General features: G+C 46.6%; 1 protein-coding gene across 2 annotated transcripts; it reads right to left on the minus strand.

Annotated features, from left to right (window-relative positions):
* Nucleotides 1–548: 548 nt before the first annotated feature.
* Nucleotides 549–9,190, minus strand: LOC123026793 (JNK1/MAPK8 associated membrane protein). 2 transcript variants are annotated; one of them, XM_044436815.1, is made up of 7 exons: nt 9,149–9,190; nt 6,044–6,132; nt 5,640–5,794; nt 5,208–5,414; nt 4,247–4,428; nt 3,107–3,183; nt 549–1,933 (listed from the first exon to the last, which is right to left on the minus strand). In XM_044436815.1, the coding sequence occupies exons 1-7, from the start codon at nt 9,150–9,152 to the stop codon at nt 1,715–1,717; spliced, it is 933 nt and encodes a 310-aa protein (XP_044292750.1). In that variant the 5' UTR covers nt 9,153–9,190; the 3' UTR covers nt 549–1,714. The 2 variants fall into 2 exon arrangements, with proteins under 2 accessions (XP_044292750.1, XP_044292751.1); XM_044436816.1 differs by lacking the exon at nt 9,149–9,190 and adding an exon at nt 7,884–9,130.
* Nucleotides 9,191–11,095: the final 1,905 nt, after the last annotated feature.

The raw sequence follows: 11,095 nt of genomic DNA on the forward strand, positions 1-11,095 counted from the left end.
GAAAAGGTAAGCCTTCTTTCATTCCGTAGTCGGGAGTGCCCAGTACAGTACAAGGTATTCATGAGAGATTCAGTGCGAAGATTAATCAGGCAAGACACTGCAGCCAGCAATGCCTGGCCAAGATGCATAGCTGACGGCGGCCCAGAGGTATTGCGCAGGTGTCCAGTCCACTGCAGAAGCAGGAGTCCTAGAGCAAGGTGGGTTGCAGTCAGCCAGGGAGACGAGATGTTGTTTCTATCATCCTTTCCCACTTTTGAGTGCCCTTAAACAAGAACGTCCAGAACCTGGCCCAGGTTCAGCTGCAGCTTGTCTTGAGCTGTCCTCTTACTTGCAGGGAGTCCACTGAGGCTGCAGCTGAGCAATTGTTCTGGGTTAGTCTGCACCGAGTCTTGGTTTCCTGACCCTCATCCAGTCCATTAGCACGCACAGGCTCAGCCAGCTTTCCCCACTGTCTCCTTAAAGCAGGAACCTAAATGAGTGTGTAGAGCAGCTGGGCTTTTTGGAACTCCACCTAAAAGTGGTTCTTAAGAAACAGCCAGTCCCCCGTATTCCAAATTGTACAGGTTTATTTAAAAATGGGAAAGAGAGTGGGGGAGCAAGGGAAGGCATACAAGATGAAACAAAAACATAGGCACTGTAAAATTCTAGCAAGCTGCAACTTCTACTGAGAGAGCCATGAAGATCCCAGTATCAACATTAGCAGGAAGATGAAAAACTATTTGCCAACAGTCTGCTCTGGTACCGGACAGTTTGGGGAAGCCCATCCCAGTGGAAAGGCAACCTGGTGCAGCACAGGGGGAACGCCCTATACTCAGAGCATGTTTGCCTAGACAGGAGGCAGAGGCCCTTTCCTGACCATTTGGCCAGACAGATGCTTGCTCTAAGCTACCCACTGGGAGATTCACATACAGTGCAATTGAAACGCGCAGGCTGGATCTTGGAGAAATGGAATCTGTGGTCTAGCAAAGGTTTAAGAGAGACAGGTGTGGTCAGGTGCATCCGCCATCTGCTCACACTCTGTTATCTTTGGTGCTAGATCAGCTCCTAAAAGATTTGTGTCTGGAGAGTTTTGCAGCTGCTTAACAAATATGAATTTGGTGAAAGGTGTTCATTATGGGAGAGGGAATTTGTCACCTACAAGTTGATGGGTTCTGGGTTCACAGAGCACATTTCTTATGAAGGCCCGACTGACGTGAGTAGGGCCCATGTCTTCTTGTTCCGATTCATAAGAGTATGCAGATAAGTGGGTGGGGGTTTTTTTTCTTTTTAAATAGCTACATTTCCCCAAACTTCTTGTCTAGGAATGAAGGGACTGCAAGAATTATGGACAGAAACAACCACCTATTCTTCATGAAAGATGTGATTAACACTGTATGGTGAAATAAATAAGTTACACTCAGTTTTCAAGTATGCTGTACACATATTTCACAGAAGGGAGAGGCCCTGATTCTTCACAATTCCAGCCAGTGGGGCTTTACTGCCTGCTGCTGATAAAGCAGTCAAGGCATTTCATGCACTAAGCATCCGCACGTTGTTCTGGAGGCCACAGTCAGCCTTGAAAAGGCTGTAATGATGAACCTGGAAGGTCAACCTGCTTTATCTGGAAGTTGGTCCATAGGGAAATGACACCTTCCTAAAAGAAAATGAAGAGGAAGGATCCAAGTAGCTGCAATCATCGAGGATCGCTACTTATCCAGACTGAGATCAGTTATAGTCAACGCCCATTTGCTCCCTCAGAGAGTATCCGGGAGGGTTCTGTGTACTTGGCAGTAAGCAAGTAAAAGAGAGCAGGTGCAGGCACCAAAGCCAGCAGCGGCAAGTCCTGGTAAACGTTGTTCAGCTTGGAAATGGAGATTATTCCATAGGCGTGTAGCAGCCAGTGGCTAAACAGAACTATAAGTCTTTTCTTCCTGACAAGGAGATCCTTGAATGTCTGGTAAAAACAAGAGACATATTTCTATTAGTTTTTATATCTATATTGTCTGGAAGCATTCAGCACTCAGGCTTCTCAAGGGTTACTGTACCTTGGCATTGTAAAAGAATGCATAGTTTGTAAAAACAAAGAAAATGCAGTCCCCGTGCTTTCAAAACATCTTTGTTCCCGCCACTTTGTCGGAAAGACCAAGTTGAAACATTCTCTTTATGGAACACACTGCTGATTTGGCATTCTAAAGAGAGGAGGGGGTCTGAATCCTTTGTATTTAGAACTGAGGAAACCCTCAGAAGTTCTGTGGACCAGCCGGCTTACTGCTCCATCCTTTCCAAGAAGGAGAAACAGATGCCCCTTCCATAACAGCTTGCCCTCTGCAGCTGTGTGATCAGCACTAGAGCCATCTTTAAAGTAGTCATTCACTGCTTGATCTAGTACCAGATGCTTTTGCCTACACAGCCAAGTTCAGCTGCTGCTCATGCAAATGAAGCTGCAGCTTCTTTGAAAAGACAGACATAACTACTGAAGAGGGAGGAATCATTTGCAATCGCTGCTGCTTCACTTCCTCTTCTCAGAGGCACATACAGCAACCTAGGTATGTGGGACTACACCTCTAATACACCTGGAGCATACCAGGTTGGGAAGACTGCATCCCAGGGATAAGCAGATGGGTCCCAGAGCCTCTCCTCTCCACAAGGCCAAACAAGCTGAGGAAAACACCCTCTGCAGAGTGAAGGGAATGCGTGAACCAAGACTTCACCTGCCTCAAACATGAGGGGGCCTACAGGCTTAGGTCTACACAGAATAAGTAATTTTGAAGGCAAAACCTCCGCTTGATAGGATAGGACATTTTGAGGGAGAAAAGATTCATTGGTATCTGCATGAGCTCAAAGATTTCTGATCCCTTCTTCTATGTGTGTCCCATATTTTTCTTATCTCTCTGATTCTTTATTTATTCAAGGTATATCCCACCTCATTAGCCACAGGGCTCTCTGGGTGACTTACAACCTAATCAATACAACAATACAATAAAATCTGCAGTTACAGTAAAACCAATAACAACAATAACATCGATAAATGTAATAATAAAACAAATGATGCATAAGAATAAAATAAGATTGTCTCATTAAGACGATCTGGTTGATATGTCTTTAAAAGAAGCAGAATTTCACTTACTTCTACTTCAGATGCCGATAGATACACAACCAAGGTGACAAGCGACAGCACGATGATGATGTAGGGGAAGGCGTAATCTGGAAGGAAACAGCCACAGGTTATCCTCGCACACCAATACTTCTACCAGGTCACTTAAGCTAAAACGCTAAAAGCAGCTGCACCCCCATTGGGGTCAATGAAATTACTTCCAAGTAAAAGAGCCTCAACCGCAATGACAAACTTTCCAAGAAACGCGTGGTGTAGAACTCGCAAACAGTCCTTGGGGAATGAGTTGCTCACGAGATCATCTTGGGCCTTCTGGTTTCCAATCTGGTTTTAAACAGAGTTCCAAAAAGAGAACTGATACCTTCAGAGTGGGATGGGGAACCTCTAAATCTGTGGGCTCAGTGGTCAAGATCTCTTCTTGCTGATGGAGGATATGGAATAATCAATTCAAGTTGGACAACCCAGATTCAGGCTGGACAGCAGGAAAAGCTTCCTCACTGTCAGAGCAATACGACAGGGGAACCAGCTGCCTGGAGAGGTGCTGGGCGCTCCCACACTGGGGACATTCAGAAGGAAACCAGTCATCTGAGTGGGATGGTGTAACTTGGTGTCCTGGACCCAGTGGCCGCCTTGGCCCTTTCCAACTCTACTATTCCATGATTCTATGTATACCAATTTGCACATTTTTCTCATCAAACACAAAACATCTCAGTTCTAAGTCCCACTGCAACAGCTGGACTCGTGCCTGTAAGATACTACTTCATTAAAAGTGCAGTCCTATGAATATTTAGGTAGAAGAGGGCCAGCTGCACCCAACAAACCAGCCCTGGCAGAAGTTGTAGGCCATTTTTCTGCCTAAACATACATAGGATTACATGCTAAAAGATTTGCAAGCTTGCAATATCAGAGTCTTCTCTGCTGGGAAGTACCCAAGGTTCATAATGATATATCTTGTAAGTTTGACACACTGTGGCTAAGATGTAGGTGCTTTTGCTTAAGCCTACCTGCTTTTCAGTGAGAAAATTATGTGTTGTTTTAATATTTAGTTAAAATTTTAAAAGATCCCCCTGAGGCAATCCCCACCCCGACATGGTAAATATGCCCCCAGAAGCAGGCTGTGCCTTTCCTATGGCTTGGAACATAAAGACGACTTACACAGCAAGCCACCTCCAACTGCCTGAAGCACAGTAAGGATTGGGAAGAAGTAAAGAGCTGCATAAATGCTCTTAAATCGATCTGACTTTCCTAGCCCGCAAGCAATCTTCTTGACCAGAAGGGGCCGAAGGAGCATCATCAACACCAAACAGAAGGCATAGTAGATAAATACAATGGTGTAGCTGAAAGAGAGATGGCGGATATTGGAGCATTAACCAAGCATTCCCAAGCCCAAGAGCTACACACCTACCATCACTTGACACAGAAATGCAAGGCACAACTGTGCAGCTTCCCTGCAGCCGTGTTCCAGGAGACTTGCTCTGGTGCCACTTGCTTCTCTCAACACTGTCTCCCTCAATAGTCTGTCTCTTCTACCTTGCTAGAGCCAGACCCAGAATCCCTGAAAGCACCATAAACCTTACTATTGGCATATCTCGCTTGCAGCAGTGGAAAATGTGCCTGGAGATTTCCATTGTATCCTTAGTGCACACGCATGCAGACTCCTCACCCCTATTCCCTTTTCCTTAGATCACCTAGGAGGTATCTGTGGCCCATGAGCTGTAATTTCTCTTTGCACAGGCCAGGTCAGATACCACCTGGTCCCCACATGGATCACCCACAGGTGTGTGTAGAGCTGCTGAGAGGCCTTTGATTTAGCTGGACCATGCAGAAAAGACAGCAGGTATTTCAGCCTGCTGGGATGGCCATGACACTGCCACAATTTTTGTAACTGCAACAGCTCCAGAAAGAGCTGCTGGGATTCTTTCTGGGGAGCAGGCTCAGTTTTGCTTCCTTCACACACTTCAGCTGGAGTGTTTGATTTCTAAGAACATGTGAATACAATTCTATTGCAACACAGGACCAAGTAGGCAGGAAACATGTTTGTAAAAAGCCATAAATGGGTGGGCATTTTACAAAACAGTGCACCTCATACAGGTAAGGCCACAGGTATCATACTCACAGAGGATAGACTGCTTCATGGGTACAGTGAATAGTGGTAACATAATCAGGACTAGGGTTGTAGAGCATGGTGTACCAGTCGGAAAGCATCAGCACCTTGCAGGAGCGGATATGCAGGGAGCCCATGGGCTCACTCACAAGCAGAGTAACAATCGCTGCCACACCACATTCAATTGAAGCCGTGATGTGCTGAAACAGAGCACTGGAGCTGGAAAGAGGCAAAACAAGTCCTGAAGAGCAGGGCTGTAAACGGGAAAACCGAATGCTGCACAGGGTGAGTTCACATACCAGCTCCCAGAGTGTGTTCCAGAATCTCTGGGAGAGGCAGGTGTTCACCCCTGTGAATAACTGATTGTCTACACATTCGGTTGTCTAAAATTGCAGTGAGCTTTACCTCCGAAAGAAGCAGGGTTTGGTTTAAATCAATATTTACCTCTTCTTCCCCGAATACCATTCAATAAAGAACCAATGCAAGATCAAAGGCAGCATTGCCATAAAGCCAAGGTAAAGCCAATCATAGCGTTCCGGAGATCCCACACATTCCCGACAGATCTTGTGGACATCCGTTCTTTGTCCTCTTGGACACACCTGCAGAATTTGATTGCAGATCATTTATAAAATTCCTGTCAAAGCTATACTAAAAATACTTGCTTGGAAACAATATAGCTACAAATGAACAGGACAGAACACATATTTAAGAAACAATTTTGATGGCCCCAAATTCTATTTAGGCCATCCTTCCACCCAACCGTACCCAATAAGGCTTTCCCAGGACCTACAACATCGCACAGAGATGGTTTCAAATATTCAAGAGTCTTTTCAGAGCCTTCTACTTACCCCACAAACACCTGGACTTTCAGTCCCATTTACGATTTCTATAGTTCTTCCACAGTAAAGACCAAGGCAGTCTGGCTGAATAGCTACAGCTTACAAGAAAGCCAAGAGTTACTACAGTACACATAAAAATGTTCAAACACATGATTTCACTAGCATTATTTTATCCCTAGTCACACAAAGGAGAACCACATATGCCAACATAGAACAGCACCAGTGCAAATCCGGGGTGGGGTGGGGTGGGGTGTTGATTTCAGGGAGCCAAGAGATAGGGGAAATCTGGAAGTTCGTGTCATCTACAAAACCGGAACGGGACAAATCCCATTATTGTTGGGAGGAAAAGATGGCCAGGACCATAAGCCTATACATGAGAGGTATGTGCAGACAGTCAAGCATCTGCCTCAGAAGTGCAGCTGTTAGGAAATGCAAGCAAAGGGGTGCTACTGCACTTGTGTCCTCCTTGTGGGGTGGCCACTGCGCAAATGGCATGGGTTTTGCATTCTTTATAGGCACCAGGGATGGGAAGAGCAGGATCACATGGGCTGCTGGCCCTTGGCTTGCCTCATGAACACACCTGGCACCGTTTAAGAACACACGTGCCCCCCATATGTACACAGGTCCTGCCAAATGTGCACAGAAGAAGTGGGGTCAGTCGGCAGTATCAAGCCTCCCTTGTGTACATTGATACATACGCTATATGGTGCCAACCCCTCCCCCCAATACAGGCTGTCCCAAAAAAATCGACATCATTTCGTAGTCTAATAACATAGCCAATTCTAGCTCAAATGATCTCAAACTTTAACAAAATGGGTAAAAACTAACGCTAGTTATGCAATGTTACGCAAGACAAGCTACAGAGTGTTTGGCAGGGGGTGGACTACGGACTTGACGTGTGTCGCGTCACAGGTGGTGAGCATATTGAACATGTGTGAAGCTTTGTGAAATCGGTTATAAAATCTACATCCCTTTGAATCTCTTGTTCAAATTTTGATAAATAAATCTTTTATTGTTCAACATGAAGCCTATTTAATTTCATTTGCCTAGGACATGTAGTTACTCAGATATGCACATTTCAAAGAATGTCAATTTTTGGGACACCCTGTATAATAGTGCCAGCCATAAAAGGAGGCCAAAATCCTAAGTAGGGTAACTATGTTGGACCAATTCAAGGTCACAAGAAAGGTGCCAGCTTATGAGATCTCCTAGCCTTGTTTATTTTCGGTGACATTTTGAGCTGGCCTGATAAAAGCACTGCCATTGTATGGCTTCCAGAATTGTATGGTAATTATAAGGATGGAGAACATCAAGGCTAGAAACAAAATTGGGCTCTCCTGGAATTCCAATCCAGCTTTCTAGGACCACCTTTCCCAACCTGACATCCTTCAGATGTGTTCAATTATAGATCCCAGAACCCACCAGGCAGGTAGATGAAGGATTCTGGGAGTGGTAAACCAGCCCATCTTGGAGGGAGCCAAGTTGGGGATGGCCAGTCCAGATGACCCTACCTGTTCCCCACAACCACAAATTGTTATGTAGTTTTCCAGCTTTTGTACACTTTCTTCCATTCTAAAAAGTTGAAGGTTATTTTACATATTCATTAAATGTCTGTACCTCCAAACAGCCAGAGTTCTCTCACAGTAAGATAGTATAGCTTTTTTGGGGGGAGGGGATATTTTGGCACCACCCCCATCTAGCTTGCAGAACATTATTTGTAAGGTGCCCACATGGTTGAGGCCTGCCGTAACCTCCTCAGCCATTACCTGAACATGCTGCTTTGCAGAGCGAACAGTTGGGAACAGGGAGAGCAGTACCCCAGGGACAGGTTTATAAGCCTGTTTCTTACCACACAGAACCGCCCCTCAGGGTGATGGAGTAGTCCAACCCCTCCTTCAGGATGCTGCAGGGGTGCACTGTAGCAGAAGCCACGCCTTGGGATGCCACTGAGCATGGCTTCACTCAAATGGGAAGGCACAATGTGTCCAACTCTAAGAGCTCCGTAACCTTGCCTGAAGGCTTCACACTATCAAATCCGGCTGTACCAACCCGCGCACAGTTCAGTCTGCTCATCAGTAAACAAACCAGCCTGCATCACACTGTGCTGTATCAGACCACAGGTCCATCTAGTGCAGCATTCTGTACATGCAGCAGATAACCAGCTGTCTCCCCACCCATGTTGCCTAGCAATTATGCCACCAGGACGAGTAGCCATGGATCGCCTTCTCCGTGAATTTGTCCAGTCCCCTTTAGAGCCCTCTGAATGCGTGGCCATCACTACATCTTGCAGCAGCACATTCCATTAACTACTTATAAATTAACTACATGCTGTGTGAAGTCCTTTCTTTTACCTGTACCGAATCTCCCACCCATTACCTTCACTGAATGACCCCTTTGGATTCTAATATTATGAGAGAGGGAGAAAAATGTCTTCCTCTGCACTTTCTCCACCCCGTGCATTGTTTTAAACACCTCTATGGTGTCTCCCCTTTCTCATCCTTTTGCTAAGCTGAACAATCCCAGGTTCTCCTAGTTGTACCTCCAGCTCCCCGGATCATCTGAGCTGCCCTTCTCTTAACGTTTTCCGACTTAATGGTATCCTATTTCAGATGCTGGCTCCAAAATTGTACCCCGTGTTTTAACTGCGGACACACCAAGGCTTCGTGTAAGGGGTTTTTGCAGTCCCGTTTTTGGTCCCTTTCCTGATTATGCCCAAGGGGGAGTTTGCCTTCTTCACAGCAGCCACACAGTGGATCGACATTTCCATCCAGCTATCCCCCCCACCATCCCAAGATCCCTTTCTTGGCCAGCCACTGCCGGCTCTCAGCCCACCAACTGAAATTCATGTATTAGATTTATATCCCGCCGTTTTTCTTTTAAACATCTCAAAGCGGCTTCCATCACTCCCCAACTCCTGCGCTCAATCTCATCCCCACAACAACCCTGCGAGGTAGGCTGGGCTGAGAAGTCACCCAGTCGGCTCCCTGGCTAAGCGAGGCCTAGAACCGGGATCACCGGGGTCCCAATCCCGCGCTCTTAGCCACGGCACCACGCTGGTTCCCCGAGACCAAAGTAACCGCGCTCCTGGAAACAAAGCAGACCCCACCGACTCACCCATCTCGCTCCAGTCCTCGTCCCACAACAGGGCAAGATCACCAGCCAATCCTGGCCGCTGTTGTTACAACGTCACTTCCCAGGACGTTCTTGATTGGTTCTTCCGCATGACCAAACTTTGAAGTGGGTGTAATGCCACTCTCATGCACTCTGCTATGATTGGTGCTCCCTCTCCTGTAGGGCGGGGCTCCCGTGAAGCCAGCTGCCCATTGGAAGAGAACTTGGCAGAGCTGCATGACGAAAAACACGTCCATAAGTGAGAGGGCAAGGCTCTTTTGCACATAGAGATAGAAGGAATGTAGAGATGCACGATATGAGAATAGACAGATAAAGAAATCTGGGCATCCTGGATTTGCTGGCTTTCTGTCCACTTGCTTTCTCCATCTCCTCCCCCTCCCGAACCTTTTGTCTTTCTACTTGCTTTTTCCACCTTCTTGGGTGAGTTCTCCACCTCCAAGATCGAATGCCGTCCTCTCCCATCCATACAGCCCTTTTAACAAAGAAAGGAGAGAAGGCCCTTTCAAGAAGCACCCACGAAGACATTAAGTAAATGAAAATGGAGAAGAGCCAACTGTATGCATTCTATTGTATTTATTTCGATCACCAGATCTTTTTAATATGTAGCACCAACACAGCACAAATAAAAGACTAGAAAAGCACAAACAGAAGAATAAAAGTAGATTGAATTTAATTCAGAGGTGCCAACAAAAGCCAAAGGTACAATTGTATGTATGTTTAATTGAACTAGACAATCAACTCCAGTGTCTTTGCCTAAGGAGGTGAGGCAGGTGGCTACTGGGTAGCCCCTTTATGATGGTGGTGCCTTGACATTGGAATAGCCTCCCTAGAGAGGCATATCATGGATGTGTTTTTGACACCCTATGAAGGCTCTTTAAAAAAAAAATATCCCCAGGTCTTTTACGTTTCGGGCTGAATCGCTTAGTGATCTACAGTGTTATAAGGAAGTAAGATTCAGCGAACATAAGAATGTATGAAAAGCTATGCTGGTTCTGACCAAAGGTCCATCCAGTCCAGCGCTGCATAAAAGGTGGCAACCCAACTGCCCACAGGATCCCTCAAGCAGGATGAAGTGTTATAGGGTAGTAGAAGTCAGCGCTCCAGCTGTGCAGTGTACTCAGAAAAACAGTTCTTACCATCCCACCTCACTGCCTTGCCATAAACACATCAAAAGATGCCTCAGTGTCTGGCGGTGAAGACCAGATGACCCCACTCCATTAGTGGGTAACTGTCCAAGTGTAATCTCTGTGTTTCATAGGCTTGTTAGAGTGCCTCCCTAACCCTGTAAGTTCACACACGTAACCTTTTTGTTTACTTAACTTGGCCAGCCTGTTCAAGGTAACTTTAGCTTAGAAGGCCTGTCAAAGGCATCTAATTAGAGGGAAATGTAACTTTTATCCAATCGCTTTCCTATCCATATCAAAGTATCCAATCGCCTTCCTGCGCACTCCTCTTTTGTGTATTCTACTGTATATAACCCTAAGGAAATTAACAGGGGGTGTTCCTTCTTAGGCACCCATGGATCCATGCATTCAATAGTAAATAAACCAATTTGCTCTGACAAGGAACTGATTTCCGAGCCTCTGAATTGCGGGTCGGTGTGACAGTAGCCAGGAGGGGGAAAAGGCGTCCACTCCCAGACTGCGGCGGCCACGCTGGGAGCTGAACCCTTTTCTTCCGATTGCATGCAGGATGCCGTAGATGGGAAGGTGTGGTGTGAACGTAGAGATAGACGCTTCCCACTTCTCTTTCTCTCTCTACGTTCACCGCACTCCTAACGTCTTTGCTCCTCATGGGCCAATCCCGCTCCGCCAAGGGCCCGGCACGGCCAATCGCCGCCGCGCCCGCGCCCCCCGCCCCCAGCCGCAGCCAACGGGCGCCCGGGGGCGTGCGCGGCCGGCGCGAGGCGAGGCGAGGCGGGCGGCCATG

This window comes from Varanus komodoensis, unplaced genomic scaffold (assembly GCF_004798865.1).
Source record: "Varanus komodoensis strain SLA01 unplaced genomic scaffold, ASM479886v1 scaffold3, whole genome shotgun sequence".
In the NCBI taxonomy this organism is placed as follows: domain Eukaryota; kingdom Metazoa; phylum Chordata; class Lepidosauria; order Squamata; family Varanidae; genus Varanus; species Varanus komodoensis.